General features: G+C 43.1%; 6 protein-coding genes and 1 non-coding gene across 7 annotated transcripts; 4 read left to right on the forward strand and 3 right to left on the reverse strand.

Moving 5' to 3' along the window:
- The first annotated feature begins 1,151 nt into the window (after positions 1 to 1,151).
- Positions 1,152 to 1,225, forward strand: BRETT_002424. Its single transcript has one exon. It is a non-coding gene; the product is annotated as a tRNA-Asn (tRNA).
- Positions 1,226 to 1,468: 243 nt separating this feature from the next.
- BRETT_002425 (uncharacterized protein) lies at positions 1,469 to 1,660 on the reverse strand (the record flags this gene model as incomplete). Its single annotated transcript, XM_041280954.1, has 1 exon — positions 1,469 to 1,660. One exon carries the CDS (start codon positions 1,658 to 1,660, stop codon positions 1,469 to 1,471), a length of 192 nt encoding a protein of 63 aa, XP_041138745.1.
- A 1,897-nt stretch (positions 1,661 to 3,557) lies between these two features.
- On the forward strand, positions 3,558 to 4,457 carry BRETT_002426 (uncharacterized protein; the record flags this gene model as incomplete). The annotated part of the gene is made up of 1 exon (XM_041280955.1): positions 3,558 to 4,457. One exon carries the CDS (start codon positions 3,558 to 3,560, stop codon positions 4,455 to 4,457), a length of 900 nt encoding a protein of 299 aa, XP_041138746.1.
- An 887-nt stretch (positions 4,458 to 5,344) lies between these two features.
- On the forward strand, positions 5,345 to 8,413 carry BRETT_002427 (uncharacterized protein; the record flags this gene model as incomplete). The annotated part of the gene is made up of 1 exon (XM_041280956.1): positions 5,345 to 8,413. The coding sequence occupies one exon, from the start codon at positions 5,345 to 5,347 to the stop codon at positions 8,411 to 8,413; it is 3,069 nt and encodes a 1,022-aa protein (XP_041138747.1).
- A 2,715-nt stretch (positions 8,414 to 11,128) lies between these two features.
- BRETT_002428 (uncharacterized protein) lies at positions 11,129 to 13,591 on the reverse strand (the record flags this gene model as incomplete). The annotated part of the gene is made up of 1 exon (XM_041280957.1): positions 11,129 to 13,591. One exon carries the CDS (start codon positions 13,589 to 13,591, stop codon positions 11,129 to 11,131), a length of 2,463 nt encoding a protein of 820 aa, XP_041138748.1.
- Positions 13,592 to 15,272: 1,681 nt separating this feature from the next.
- Positions 15,273 to 15,707, forward strand: RPC19 (RNA polymerase subunit AC19; the record flags this gene model as incomplete). Its single annotated transcript, XM_041280958.1, has 1 exon — positions 15,273 to 15,707. One exon carries the CDS (start codon positions 15,273 to 15,275, stop codon positions 15,705 to 15,707), a length of 435 nt encoding a protein of 144 aa, XP_041138749.1.
- Positions 15,708 to 15,841: 134 nt separating this feature from the next.
- On the reverse strand, positions 15,842 to 16,144 carry BRETT_002430 (uncharacterized protein; the record flags this gene model as incomplete). The annotated part of the gene is made up of 1 exon (XM_041280959.1): positions 15,842 to 16,144. The coding sequence occupies one exon, from the start codon at positions 16,142 to 16,144 to the stop codon at positions 15,842 to 15,844; it is 303 nt and encodes a 100-aa protein (XP_041138750.1).
- Positions 16,145 to 16,267: the final 123 nt, after the last annotated feature.

A 16,267-nucleotide genomic window follows, 5' to 3' on the forward strand; every position in this document is an offset into this window, starting at 1 on the left:
ACCACAATTACAGTCGTCGTTTTTAAAGTGTGTAAACAGTGAAACAAAGGGACTCAATAAATGCCTAAGTGTTAAAGTTAGTGTTACCAGATTTATATAGTATTTCGATATTTATTGTAGTATATAATAAAGAGTATGTATAATAATATACAAAAGGAAATATATTCACTTTACATATGTAGTTCTCGTATGAATCAGATGATATAACAACACCGTCTTTCCTTACTTGAACTCCATTGTTCGAGAGCTTGATTGTTTTGACATTCATTTTCTTCTATGGTGACACATACACAATTGTTAGGATGTTAAAGGCATTAACATTATCACACAGACCACTTGGTACATTTATATCCACCCACCTAGGTAACCGACCGTACAATTGTCTGAATCTCCCCGTGTCGGAACCTATGAGTTATAATAATGTTTTATATGTTAATAACGCATAAAAGGTTCAACTGATATTTGATTTATAATATGTGGATCAAATTAATGTTCAGACAGATATAAGAAATAATTCGCGGAGAAATTTTTCCTGTGAAATAAATTTCTCCCTAATCTACTTTCGGCTGAGAATGACCTATTCCACTTCTGCGGAAAAATATCTCTTATATGTATGTACTACTTTTCCTTATATACTATGTGTCTCTTAGAAGAGACGACGACTTTATTGTGTAATTTGCAATACATATTCATATAAGGAAATCCATCTTGAAGTGATCCTTCAGCTGAAACCAAGAGTAACCTTCGGGTTCTCGCTGGATTACAAACGTGTTCGTAAGGACCCTATTTTGTTATGGGGGTCATTCTATGCAACAGAAGTCTTTTCTATATCCGAACTATATGACCAATCTCGTTCATAACCTTGGGCATCTGCGCGCTCGGTAGTGCTACGGCACAGAGATATGTGAGCAATTAAGCAGATACAAATGTCACACGGAATTTATATACTCTGACACCCCGACTGCTAGGTTCTTATTAGTTCTATTAAAGAAGGAGTTTGATAGCTAAAGCCCGGGAGTAACTCATAAGGTCTCTCTTAACTCCGACACAAATCATAAATTCTCATTTAGTGTAATGTAAATCAATATCACATTAGGTTTTCAAAATAATTTTAATGTAAATTATACATACACAACTTTTTTGTTACATTTGACTGGGTGGCCAAGCTGGTTAAGGCGTGCGACTGTTAATCGCAAGAGCGTGAGTTCAATCCTCACCCTGGTCGTATTTTTTTTTGACTCACTCTTGCTTCGATAAGCAGTAGGACATCAAAGATGAAGACACTTATTGTTTCAAAAGAAAGACTACCAGTGAAACTAGACAAATATTAAAAATGTCTATATCTATATTGAATATTATTAAAATGACTAAGGCACAATCAGCAAATAGAAGTACATACTTATGCCAAAGTAATCAAGAATAAATAATGTGGGTAATCTCAAAGATAGCACAGATTGCCACTATACAATCAATTCTTCTTGAAGCTGAATTCAAACATACCACCCAACATCGAAGTCTTCATAACTGAATCGTACTTCTGTTGTCTATTCTTTCTAATCTGATTCATAATCTGCTTCTCCTTTTCAGCACCGTAATTCAAACGAGCCTTATACACCTCAGACTCCGTGCTGTTCTGTTCGTTCTTTTTAAGAGAGCTCATTCTGTATAGATTAGTCTTTGTATATGAAATGTGAATAAATATTTTGTAAGGAAGTATTCGAAAGAAAATAGAACTCGAAGATATAGGCAGGGAGTCCCAGTTACGAACAGGGCGCTTCAAACAACAAACATTGAGAACAGCTTCTTTATATAGTTTTGTGAGTGATCCGAAATGAATGGATTGTTAATTTCATTCAACTCCGAAAACCGCCCTTTTTTTTTTTTTTAATAGTCTGTATGAATAAAAATCTACAGGTATTTGGAGAAATCGGTTCTATCTGCATTGAAAATTTTTTAAGGTTTTTCCATTTTCTGCAATAACTGATTGTTTGCGCAGTGTAAAACCACCCTGCGTGTACCGAGAATCATTTTTTTTTGTCCCGCCCTGTAAACTGAGTTCCTGCATCGAGAAACGCGCAAGATCTGGGTTCTTCGGAGTACGATTGTTTTTCCGGATTTCTGATTCGAGGGCGTACGAACGCTAAATTAAACGGCTGTGTTGGTAACATATTTCTGTTTAATTTTTGTTTAAGCCTATATTAACGAGTGAGCCAAAGGTGGTGATAATAAGGTAGCCATAATATATACAAAATTAGTGGCTATACTAAGGGCAATCCATAATGTTTGTTAAATGATTTCCACAACGTAGTGATCTGAAAAATGTCATCACCTATATAGGTAGGTGTTCTTTTTACTATTTGCAATGTATCTTCAAAGAGATCAGCCAGATAGCTTACTTGCAATGATTTAAAGCGAAACAACAGATGCAACCATTGTATGATCGTTGCGTTAATTAAAATTTCGGAAGTTAAAAGGAAGTGCTTTGAAGGCGCGCAGAGAAAAGTCAACTTATATTTTGAACGGCTTTATCGACGATATTCAATCCACATTATTTATAATGGATATGTCTAAATCCAATCCGGGAAACAAGCTTGCCTTTTCTTATTTCATGTTCCCGAAACACAGGCAAATATATGCTTTAGAAGGCGTAATTTTGTTGCCTGCTGCTTCAAAATGAAACGACAAGACAAGACCACCTAATTTCATGCGTTAAGGTCATGCTAGTATAGATCTTTCATAAGTGTTAAAAGAATTTCATCTGTCTGGACTGTTAGATGCAGGTGTGATTTGATTTGATTTGATATACTTGCTCTACAGCAGATTAGTAATTGATCTCCCGGTCGGCTTTAATTTTTCGCCCTGCAAAACATTTATATCTTACGAAATTGAAAGTTATTGTTACAACCATTACCATAGCTGAAGAAGGTACACGGGATTGCAACTAATTCACCATGAGCACCTGGCTAATTTACCATTATTCAAAGACTGGTGAAAGCATTATGTGGTTAAACCGAGTTTTAAATTCGGTATTTCGGCAACCCAATTGCTTCTATTTTTAAAGTTGCCTGATGATCGAACGCTCTCGGCTTTTCAAAATTAAGTTCTGCCACAGCATTTGCCGGGTAACCTTACGCGAAAGTCGTGATATAAGGTTTAAATTCGGCACATATGAAATTGTCAGATGCCGAAATTGCTATTGTTCGATGTGAAATTGAGAACAAGAAAAAAAGTGCAAACAATCGCATATTTAGGAGAGGAATTCATTTGCCGTCCGGAACAATCGAAAAAAATTTTATAGTTTCACGGGAGTCACGGAATGTGTGGAACCTCGTAATTTGTTGAAACAGTGAATAAAGCATCATGCAGTCTTCGGCGATTGCACTGTAATTTGTGTGCAATAGAACAATGGAAACAACAGTATCGTCAAAGCCCCAAAAACATTTTTGAAAAGGTATAAATAGAGAAAAGTTTGCCTTCCCCAACGAGCACAAAATGTATGCTTACACCTTGAAAACGGTAATCAAGCATTAACGAACAATCTTTTAGGTGATTTGACGATGTCTGAAGCCGAAAAAGAAGTCCAACAACAGAAAGTAGAAGAGCATGATGCCCCTAAACAGTCCAATTGTCTCGAAGACATGAGTGACCAGGAGCTTTTTTCTCTTCTCACGAATGTTGTTGATATCATAAATCGAAGAAGAGGCAGACTTAGCAATAGTGCAGAGATTGAGGAATATCAAGAGACTGCAATCGAGAACGAATCGGATTCTGAGAGTTGGTGTGATCCAGAGAATGAAAAAGAAGAGGAAGGGGAAGAAAGGGAAAAGAAGGATAAGCAGGAGAATGTCGAAAAAACACAAAATGCAAGGGGAAAATCAGATGGTCAGCCCAAAGTTGGTCATCCATGCCATTGGATGAAGCATCATCCGGGCCCTGCATATCCGCCACCTCCATTCCCACCCCAATTTGGCCCACGGCCGGAAGATTTCTGGGGCATGGGACCGCGGAGAAACTTTCCGCCTGCAGGGCCACCGCCACCTCCGGAAGAACCGATTGAGGTCGGCGTAACATTTACCCTCCCTAAGCGCAGGGATCCGCCACCACCTCCACCACCATCTTTCGGCTTTCGCGGCACCCCTAACTTTTTCCCTCCGGGACCTCCTCCCCCACATGGCGGCCCACCTCCTCCACCGGGACCTCCCCCACACGAGTTCCCTTCGCACGGAGAAAAGCCTAGGGGCCCTCCGAGACACAGGCACGGTCCCCCAGAGTTCTTTGGCGGCTATGCCCCACGGGGCTGCCCGGAGGCATTCGATTACCGCATGTCTTACGGTTACGGCTTTCCACCAGAGCACGAAAAATTTCTGCCCTGGAGAGATTGGTACGCCCCACCTCCTCCTTATTGGGGGGACCATTGCGGGCCAAAGGAGCAGAGAAAGAGGGGAAGAAGGGATTGAATAAATTTTGAATAAATTTTTTAAATGCGTCCCATCCATCCCTCGACTTGACAGTTTAAATTTTTCCCGTGCTGATTCTCCTATACTATACTATTATCATATCACATCAAATTATACTATACCTTGCTTTACTTTCTATTGGTCGTCTTCATCACTTTTGATTTTTTTTTTTTTTAATGAACACAGGCTGGTTATATATGACCTGAAGGTCTCTTTGAAAATTACCAGCCGAACCGGACAATCTTCTTTTTTGCTTTTTTCTGTTTCTTAATTATTGTCGCTTTGCATCTGGTTTTTGTACTCTATTATTATGTTCCACCTTTTTTAATTTGAAATGGTGTTATTACGGATATCATATAAGATGATCTATGTAGAATTAAGATTAAAATTAAGATAAGATTATAATTAAAATTAAATTAGTACCGTAGTTCGTGATCTTGCCTGATTCCAAATCGATGGGATTTTGATTAGAGCTTATCATCTATCTGCAACTGAAGCGAAGCATAGCATCATACTTTCTTTGAAAAGTCCGCGAAAGCAGTTTTTTTTTTTTTTTCTTTACACCGCTCTTACTCATAATTTTTTTAATTCTTAATCCATAAATTTTTCACTCCGGGTCTGTAGACTAAAATATACTTACCGTATTACCGATATGCCCTTGGATTTACTTGGTACAAAGCTCTTTCCACATATGCGTACTTAACAGAATAAGGAAACTGACGGGTGTACTGAATGATAAATAGAAAAAGGTGATCGATCCAACAAATTGAAACTTCAAGTCGTGACTAGGAAATCGTTAACAGGAATAACGAAGCGAAGCTTTAGTTAATGAAACAAAAGAGAGGATAGACACTAGTGTCGAAGCCAAGAAAACATAAACAAGCAACATGGCCCGGAGAAAGTACGAGGAGCCGAATATTCTTCCGAATCCGGTGAAGAAAGAGCAACAAACGGCTACCAAGGCAAGTAACTTCGGTCTTGGTAATAAAAGTGGCAATGATAAAGTTTCCATGACAAAGTTGTCTGCTATGTCGCGCCGGCTGCACGAAACAGTTCTTCCGAAAAGAAGGAAAGTTGTTCGTGCGTGTGACAGATGCAGAAAGCTCAAAATTAGATGCTCCGGGGATATTCCGTGCATACATTGCACAGTTTACAGTTATGAATGCACATACAACCATCCAACAAGGACGCGGCGGAAAAACAACGGTAACGGGAGCCGGAGCGGAAGCGAAGTTGGCGGTGGGACGTCATCGCCGACGATAACGGCCTTGGCATCATCAAATCCGGAACTTTTAGCAAAGCTGAGCGATCGGCTCAAATTGTATGATGACATTTTACACAGGCTTCTTCCGGATGTGAAACTAACGGATCTGAACGATAATCCGAAGCCAATCAACCCAATGAAGTTGATGGCGGCACTCAACAAGCTGCGGAATGAGCATTTGAGCGATTCTATAGCAGGCAGCAAGTTGATTACTGAGGCATACGAATCTCTTCCGGAGATTCCTGTACCGTATATTCCAACCGTAAAACTTCCGGGAGGACGTCCCGGAAAGAGCCCCAGCCCTGAATTAAGCTCGACAGAGGATAAAACAGGCGAAAATGCTGCCGGACTCCGCTCTATAGCTCTTACTCCAACACAATCTTCATCCAGGGGAAATTCCGACGATAATCTGTCGTTAGGAAAGGAAATCAAGATCATTCTCCCGTCCAGAGAGGTGGCGTTGGCTCTTATTTCAAAGACTTGGGGCAGTGCGTGTGTGCTTTTCCGTTTTTACCACCGGCCGGCATTCATCGAGGATCTAAACGAGTTGTACGACTTGGATCCATCGCAGTACACAAATAAGCAGCAGAGATTTCTCCCGCTCGTGTACTCCGTGTTGGCATGCGGTGCACTTTTCTTCAAGAGTGAGGAGAGAACTTCAGGTGTTCCCACAAAGACGGCAGCCGGTTTAAGTGCGAAAGATGTCGAAGATGAGGGATACCACTATTTTATTGCAGCCCGCAAGTTGATCGACATCACCGACACACGAGACACGTTTGGAATCCAGACGATCGTGATGCTGATAATCTTCTTGCAGTGTTCGGCAAGGCTCTCGACCTGCTACGCATATATTGGCATTGCACTCAGGGCGGCTTTGCGTGAAGGTTTGCATCGGAAACTCGACTATCCGTTTAACCCCATCGAGCTTGAGACCCGGAAGCGGCTTTTCTGGACGTTGTACAAAATGGACATCTATGTAAACACGATGCTTGGGTTGCCAAGGACGATCAGCGAGGATGATTTCGACCAGGAGCTTCCAATTGAGTTGGATGACGAAAACATTACTGTGACAGGTTACCGGTGGGACAGGCAGGGGTCGAGGCTTTCGAGCTCCGGAATTGCCAATGCACACACTAAGCTCATGCTGATTATGGCCCACATAGTGGCGAAGCTGTATCCGGTGAAACAAAAACGCATGTCTGGTCTTGATGGGCAGGAAAAGCGGCATCCAGGGATGCTAGCACATGCATTATGCTCACAGCTCGAAGAAGAACTCCAGAAATGGCTTGATGGCTTGCCTATGGAGCTCAAGCCGGGTGTCGAACCACCAAAACAGTATTTGAAAGCCAACCGGATGTTGCATGTGTCGTATCTTCACGTGAAGATCATTCTTTACCGGCCGTTCATCCACTATATCGCGGCCCAACCGACGTCAAACTCATCCTCGTCTGCGTCGGTCGCAAAAGCTCATAACTGCATAAATGTTGCACGTGTGGTTGTCAAACTGGCCCAGGATATGATTAAACGCCAGATTCTCAGCGGCTCGTATTGGTTTTCCATCTACACCATATTCTTTTCGGTTGCCTGTCTCGTCTACTACGTGCACTATGCCCCTTCAATGCTTCCTGGGGGTGGCGTTGATCCAAACTACACAGCCGTGAAAAAAGACGCCGAGGTTGGCAAAAAGGTCTTGGACCAGTTGAAAAACAGCTCAAGTGCCGCTAGCCGAACTTACAACATCCTCAACGCCTTGTTCGACCAGATGAATCGCCAGTCGGCGGGTTCGAACGGCCGACCGGGCTTTGTCACTCCTCAAATGGGCCGTTGGGCACAATCCAACATTCTTCAGGTTCCTGCAGATCACAAAGATGGCTCTGCCAGCTCCGCAATCGCGTCGATCGACCACAACAGCTCCCTCCCAGATACCCAAGTCAGGCACTATCGGTCCAGGCACCGGGCAAGGTACTCAAACGAGCAAATTGCTGATATTGTCAACGGAGTCAACTTTATCGATGGAGTGCCAACCGGAATCACCCTGGAGTCGTTTGATCTGCCGCAAAAGGTGCCGCATTCTTCGGCAAAGCGGGAATTGCCACTCAATGCCTCGTCACCAGCCACAAAACTGGAATCAGCTTTCGCGGTGGCGCCGTTCGAGCCAGCTGCGTCGATCGACGGATCTATTGACCCGTCGGACTCACAGTCTCTCTGCACCGACTCTCGGTATGTTCCAGGTCCGATGGATCAGCTGGACATGAAGATTTTTGGCCGGTTTCTTCCTCCATACATGCTGGGTCCGCACGGTCACCCGGATGGTGCTTTGTTTGGCGATATAAGCGATCCAGGTATGGTTTCGAAGAAAAACGAGGCCATAGCTTCTGTCGGAGATGCTTTAAGTGGAGATCATTCGAGAGAATCCGGCATAAAAACTCCTCTTGAAAATGATGTGGGAGGTGAGATGGCGGCAATGACAGACCTCCCGGAAACATTACTTCCGTTTGGAAATCAGCAAGGCACGCTTTTTCATCAGCTAAACTCTGCAATTCCGTCTGGACTTTCGACCGTGGTCCAGTCGGAGCAGGAAAGAGTGCAAGAAGGTGAGCATAGAAAGCACTCAGGTGAAGGCGATATAGGCGGAGATCTCGAGAATCTTCTTTTTACGGATTGGAAAGCGGATGACGATGCGATATCTTAGACAGGTGGTGGGCCTGCTTTTGTAATATATAGGCTGCATGTAACTAATAGTTGGAAATTAAATTGCAGAGAAGAGATGCTGGGGTTATTTAGGTTTCTAGGCAGCAGCTAGGGGGGTTAGGGTGGGTTGAACTAACTTCAGGATGTAGAGCATTTGAAATGGATTGCATTCATTTGAAATTGGTTGTACTTATTTGAAATAGGGTTATTCATTCAACGGCTTGAGAACTCGACTATGCAAACTTTTGATCATGCGTATTCAGTTAGACTCTTCAAGGATGGTAATGTTCATCAGCATTATGTCTTTAACTAATCATCTCCCGTGGATTAAGATAAGTTATTATAAGACCAATAGATTATCTATGCACAACTACTCCTGGGCAGAGTCCATCATAGAGGTTTTCTGTATCGTAGAGGTTTTCTGTGTCGTATCGGTATTATAATATACATTAATACGATACTTATTATGACAGTACCACGACAATATTTAAATTTACCAGTTGTTTTCAATTGTATTTAATGAAGTGCTGCCGAATGTACATAGAAGACCAGATCCAGATAAGTTGTATGTAATGAATCAATTCTTGAGGTCTGCGAATACAGCTGGACAAAAAATATGCTACCGAAGCATTTTGAGTCAGTATAAATGCCCCCATAACATTTGGAGAGAGGAGATGACAAGTTATAAACACATTGCACTGGCTTCTGCTTATGCAATTGGGTATCTGTAATCTTATTGTTGGCCCAAATTATCAGTGGAATGGAGGAGCTTTGTCAGTGCATAGTGAATTGTCAACCTGTCTGCTGTTCTAAGGTACTCAGATCTAAAAAACAGAATACATCCTCAAGATCAGTGGAACCGCTTTTAGCCATTCTAGCATTATTCAAATAGTTACTGTGCCCTTCCAGCTGTTAGCGGAGGACTTACATTCTCAGAGGTCATCAGCGTAGTCCTTGGACATTTTTGGATGTCATATATTATTCAAATATGTAAATATTGTGATTTTCTAGGGGATTGTTGCATGCATCATGCATCTTTTAAAAGCGTTAGTCTTCACCTAGCATCTGAATCAAGCAAATATAAGCACTAAGTCCTCTTTAGGTGGAATGGATGCATATTTCTACAATCAAGTGCACTAACTTTCTATGCTTAGTGAATTGAATTCATAATCAAACATTCATGCTTTGCTCGGGAAAACTCAGCTCTCGCTATCTCTATCAATAGAATACATTAATTCTTGCAGTCCACCTAACTACGAATAGAGCTAGTTACATGCATCCTTTAATTTGCAACCCGGACAGTGTTTTAGAAGCAGATGAGTTAGTTCTGTTTGCATATACATTATTCAAAAAGTTGATTGATGCCATCTACTCTTGGCATATGGATAGGCATATTCAGAATCCTTAAATTCACAGTTTTTGAAACATGAAAAAGTGCATGCAATTTCAAGCGTTAGCCACTTTTACGTTAGCATATGTTCATTCAAATAGGTTTACATTCCAAATACTCAATACTGCACAGCATTGTGAATTGGATGCATTCTGAAAGTCATTTGGGAAAGGTTCAGCACCTCATTATTCATATAGTTATTACATTTGCAAATATAAGTACAGTGAATGCATGAATTCATAGAAACAGCTTTTAATAAGGTTCAGCACTCAACTAGAGCTATCGCAATCCAAATACTCGACACCCCAAAACACAGTAAATTGCATGCAATCTCAAAGCACTTCTAATAAGGTGAATTTTCAGATAGCTTTTTCCAATACTCAACTTCTAGAAGCAATGTAAGTGGCATGAATTCCAATCATTTGTAATAGTCCTTTACTAGTTCTTCACTATAGTTATTTGCATCTTATATGGAACTTTGTACAAACAATGTAATTGAATACATTCCAAGGCCTACTTAAAGATGTGTTCTTCAGTAGCATTATCCTGTAGATAACTTTCCTGAAACAATGTAAGTTGGATGCAATCTAGCAGCATTTTTAATAAAGTGAATTCTTCAGATAGTCTTTTTCAGTATTCAACTACAAACTAGATGAGTTGCCTAAATTCGTAGAAATTAGTCTTTTTACAGGTCGATTTCTTCACATAGCATCCCCAACATCCAAATTCAGCAAACATACTAAAGGGCATATGTACAGGGAAACAATTTTTAATCAAGAGAGTTCTTCACATAGCATCCAACACTCAACTTCCTACAAGCAGAGTACATTGGATATATTTCAGCATTTTAGGTGGCATAGCCTTTTAAGCAGAGGAAGGTTGAATTTAAGCTGAATATAGCCTTCAAGCTGGTATAGCTTAAGCTGAACTTGAGATAAGTATAGCCTTTAATCTGGTATAGCATTACAAGCTGAATATAGCCTTTCAAGCTGAGTATACCTTCTTACACTGGTATTGCGTCTTAGTCTGAATTTAAGCCGAGAATAACCACTTAAAGTGGTATATCATCTACATGATGAATCTTACAAGCTGAATATTGCCTTTTAATGTGGATATAACCTCTTAAGCTTAATTTAAGCTGAGGACAACCTTTAAGCTGAATTTAAGCTGGTATATCCTTTAAGCTGAGTTTCAGGTATATCATCTACATGATGAATCGCACTCTAACCAGCCTCAGGAACCCATTAAAGCTCCCCCATCAAAATCTACGCGGCTACACCTCAGAACAAGCACATAGCAAAGTTAGCAAAATTAAATTCCAGTGGCTCACTTCCTGGCCGCACCAGAACCCCGCCCCCGGCCCCGGATCCCCCGATTCATGTTCTTGTACAAACCAGCAAAGTACTTCAACAGCTCGCGCTCCTCCTTCGGGAGCATCGCAATGTCTCCCGGGCCGGATAGCCGGGCCAGCTGGTCGGTCAACCGCTTGATTGCCTCCTGGTGAAACCTGTTCTGGTGCGCTTTCATGTTTCCCAACTGCGTAAAACTCTTGTTGCAGTGGTCAAAGCGGCATTTGAACGGTTTCTGGTCCGTGTGTGTCAGCTGGTGCGATTGCAGCCCACCGAGCCGCGCAAACTTCTTGCCGCACGTTGCACACGCGTACGGCTTTTCGCCCGTGTGCACGCGCATGTGCGTGCGCAAGTTTCCACGCTGTGTGAACCGCTTTCCGCACGTGCGGCAGGGAAACGGCTTCAGTCCAATATGCGACCGAATATGAACATCCAAATGTGTCGACTGCGTGAATTTCTTGCTGCAATACTGACATTTGAACTTCTTCTTACCCCTGATGCGTTTTTTCTCGACGCCGCCCACCAACTCTGCCATGTTCGGCAGCACGGACACCGCACCGGTGCCGGGACCTGTGTCAGGTCCTACGACAGTACCCGCACCCGCACCCCTATCTGCGCCTGCGCCCACCGCACCTGCGCTAACTGCCTTCCCGTCCGCTGTGTCCCGCACCTCTCCCAAAATCGTTCCATCTGCCGCTTGCCGGATACTGCCCGTGATGCCTTTTTCACGCGCCTGGATCACAAGCATGAGCTGGTCCACTTTTGTAGCGCCCACGAGCGGCCGGCCATCCTCTGTGTGCATCGCTTCCGAAGCCGGAATCAGCATGTTACGCTCTGTGCTGCCTGCACTGCCCGTGCCTGGTGCACCTCCTGCGCTATGTACGCCAGCAGCGCTACCCCTCTTCCGCCTGCGCCTCTTCTTCCGGACCGTCGCCGGCTCCGAAACCGCGGACTTTCGCTTGCGCGGTGCAGGTGCCTGCGCGGCCGCCGCTTTCTTGATAGCCTCCTTGGCCTGGCGCCCCCACTTGCGCCCCGTATACGCCACCCCTGGCTGCAGTGGGTGCCGGAACTGCTGCGGCTGCGCAAACTGGAACTGCTGGAACTGCTGCTGCGGCAGCCGGAGAACCGGCGGCATCTGGTACACGCCGCCGCCGCGTGCTTGCTGTGCATGCTGCGCACGGGGTGAAACAGCCGCGGGGCTCCGCGACTTTACCCCCGTTTTCGCGTCACCAGTATTTTCTGGAGGTGACGACGAATTCGACGAGCGGTTTGCTGCAGTTTTGAGCGAGTTCGAGCGCACGGAGGGTACCGAGTATACCTGCACGCCGGCAGAGTCGCATTTTGCGCCTGCCCCTGTGCTTGTGCCAGCGCCAGCGCCCGCACCCGCACCCCCTCTGCCGCCATCCGCAGCATCCTGGTACCCCATGCTGTCCAAAAACTCGCCCACACCCGCATCCCGCCGCAGCAACCTGTCAAACTCAGCGGGCGGTATGTAGCTCGGGCGGCGCACCAGCGCAGGGCCCCGCTGGTACTGCGCACCCTGTGCGCCAGCGCCATACGGGTCGAGCTGCTCGGACTGCCTCCGGTTCGCATACATGTGGTCCGGCGCATACCCCGGCAAGTAGGGGTTGTACTGGCCGGCCATTGCCGCAGCTGCAGCCGCAACTGCGCTAGGGTTGGTGCTGCCGCCGGCACTCGGCGGATAGAATATGCTGTATTCGCGCTGCAAATCCATGTATCCAAAATCCTGCGGATACTGCATATATCCCGCCGCGGCTGCGGCATTGCCGCCTGCGGGTTGCGCAACGGATGCTGGTGCTGGCGCATTCATGGCACCCATGAGGTTGACGCCAAGCGCTGCGCCGCCGTCCGCCAGCGGCACATTCATCTTTAGCGAGGAGCGCCGGCTGCCCAGCGGCAGCTGACCGTGCGCTTTCTGTGGCCGACCCACCATCTGCGCTGCCTGCTGGTAGAGAAGTTGGTTTGAATTTATTTGATTTAGCTGATTTAGTTGGTTGAGCTGGTTGAGCTGGTTGAGCTGATTGAGCTGATTGAGCTGATTCTGGTTTAGCTGATTCGTGTTTATTTGATTTAGCTGGTGCGAATTCGGCTGATTCAAGTGTAGTTGATTTGGATTTATCTGATTTATTTGGTTTGGATTTATTTGATTCAGATTTATCTGATTGGGATTCACTTGGTTTATCTGATTCGAACTCACTTTGCGTGAATTCACCGGATCCGACTGATTCGAACTCAACGCTTGATGACCAGAATTTATCTCTTTCATATTTGACTGACTCGTCTGATTCTGCTGATTCGAATCCACCCGTTGCATCTGCTGCTGGCCTGCCAGTCGAGGCTGTGCTTGCGAGTACAAATGTTGAATCGAACCATCGATCGAGAACCGTGGGCAAAACACTGAATCCTGCCGTGGATACATTTTTTTTACACTTTCTCCAGGTCTAACTTTCAATTGTCTTACCTGTTTCTTGCTCTGTAAACGAGCTGCTTTTCGTTATTTCCAGACTTGAAAAAACCGACGAGGAAACCAAGGATCGAACGGCGAAAATCCGCTCGTGAAGGAAAAGAAAAGAGAAACGGAAGCAGGAGGCGAAAAAAAGAAACGACAAAAACAGCCAACTGCGCGACCGTCGATAACACTATGCTGTCTCTATTTTTTGTTTCACCTTTTTTTTTTTGCTCTCACTTCACAAAGCAAAAAAAAATGTATGTATGTTGCTCTCTAAGCTAAGTCAGAAATCCCCTTTATACGTGTAATGTTGTCCACTTTGCTACCGGTATCGAGTTGGTAATACTGGCTTAATTCGGCCTTTATTCTGGGCTCTGCAATAAATTGATGCTAAAGAACAATGTTTTGCAAATCTGACTTTGTCTATGGCTCAGCTTTCCAACCAAACTCAACTTTTCTTTTTCTCACTGACGTATTTTTTATCGCGGGCACCTTCTATTTTTTGGTTTCGTCTTTCCTTTTAACCCGAATGGCCCACTAAAAAATTCCTCGCAATTGTCCTATTGCCAACCACCCGATTCAACTTTAGACCAGGGTAACGCCGTATTATGTAAGCACTGCAGACTCCCACTGCTTAAATATGGATCACTATACTATAATCCCTGTTCTTAGGGCAGAACCACTTCCCTATATATGGGACTCACTTAGTTGACTGATTCTCTGTATATAATCAGATCTCGGTAATCAATCGGCTTGATTGATGTTTTGCTCCCTTATGCCTTTTTGTTGTGTTGGCTTAACTTTATTTCTTTTCTTTGACACTGGAATGCTCAATTCCTTTCACCGATATCCTAATGTTGCTCGTGAGGAATTTATCCCTTTAAATGATTGAATTAAATAGATCAAAGTGCCAAACTAAACACGTAAAGTGAGATGTTAAGGTTAGAAAAGTGTTTGTATCTGCAAAGGGGATAAAGAATCCTTAACAGCCAAAATAAAATAAAATACCACTCGCTCTCCCTTCTCTTTTGTGCTACGTCCCATCCCTCCACCAAGAAAAAGAAACGACCCTATTAAAAAAGAAACGATATAGCGTCGATCGACCTCTTCTTTTTGAGGGGGTGGTCCTATTTGCAAATTGACCATAGTCACAGTATTACTTTTAACCTGAAGTAGTATGATCAAAGAAATATTTGTATCAGATAAAACTCTATTCTACAAAATTGTGCAATTTCGCAAACCTTGAATTTACTTATTTATTGCTTTATAGCTCCTTACTTCAAAGTGGTTTGTTCGTGTTATGAGGTATGAAAATACCAATAAAGAGTTTAAGGGTCAATCTGCTTTCAAGGGTTATTTATTTGCATTCAACAGCTTTTTACATCCTTCCGGATATTAACTTGTCACAAATTTATTTATCGCCTTCTCAAACTATCTGACATATGGTACTGAAGTACTTGAATACTTAATCCTGGAAAATACTGAAATCCAATTTTTACATCGCGAGGTGAAAAAAAAAAAAAAAAAAAATTTTAACTATCAAATGCAATCCACACACAATTGAACACAAGTTAAAGTTCACCAGGAAAGCTCATCTATATTGATTAGGAGAGCTTTATACTCATATTTTGGAGTATTGCACATAGCAAGAATGAGTGAAAAGGAACAGGAAAAAGATAATGTTGCAAGCGTAGAAGAGGACGAAAAGAAGCAGGAAGATACTGAAAACAAAGATGAAGATGCTGAAATGGAGGACGATAACTTAGATTATGAGAAGATAAAGATGCTTCCGGGATCCTCAGAGGATGGAACCATTGCAGCATTTCAGATCATAGATGAAGATCACACATTAGGAAACGCTTTGCGGTATATGATTATGAAAAACCCAGAAGTGGAATTTTGCGGTTATTCGATACCACATCCATCGGAGAATAAGATGAATATTCGTATCCAGACATATGGCGAACAAACAGCTGTTGATGCTTTTCATAAAGGTCTGGATGATCTTTCAAAATTGTGCTCATTTATAGAAGACACATTCATGGAAAAGGTGAATGCAAAGGATTACACTACTGAGGAGCCTTGATCGATGCGAAAAAGACCATCAAGCTTTTCCTTATATGCATGCATAAGGTGTTGTACAGTTATTCGTTGGCAGAGGTATTGAAAGGGATATAGAAGTGCTGCCTGAGTCAATATAGGTAATGAAAGAAACTACATTTAGAATGTTTGCCTTGTTCCGTAATCAGTATTATTCGAGACCTTCCCGAACACACGATTAGTTGCAGCATTTGTATTTAGTTCATGTCGATGTGAAGGATCCGGATGTTGTAGTGATGAGTCGATAATTATACTTGAGAGCATGTATATACCCGGTGTAGGGATGCTTGAACTTACTTTAATGCTGAGTATGGGTTTTATACAAGTACCCATAAGCATGATTTTTGAACTTAAAGCATCTTTTCCAGTATTAGTGCCAGTCTTTGCAGAGGTTGGTAATTCATCAATATTATAGATGCTCATTCTTGTACAATAAAGCGAATAGAATAACAACAAAAAATGATGGAATCAGCCCTCTGGTCTATAACAATGGGAATCCGGCCGTTTCCGTAAGCGGTATCTAGTTTGAAAAATTTTTTTATCTTA

This window comes from Brettanomyces bruxellensis, chromosome 9 (genome assembly GCF_011074885.1).
Source record: "Brettanomyces bruxellensis chromosome 9, complete sequence".
Lineage (NCBI taxonomy): Eukaryota > Fungi > Ascomycota > Pichiomycetes > Pichiales > Pichiaceae > Brettanomyces > Brettanomyces bruxellensis.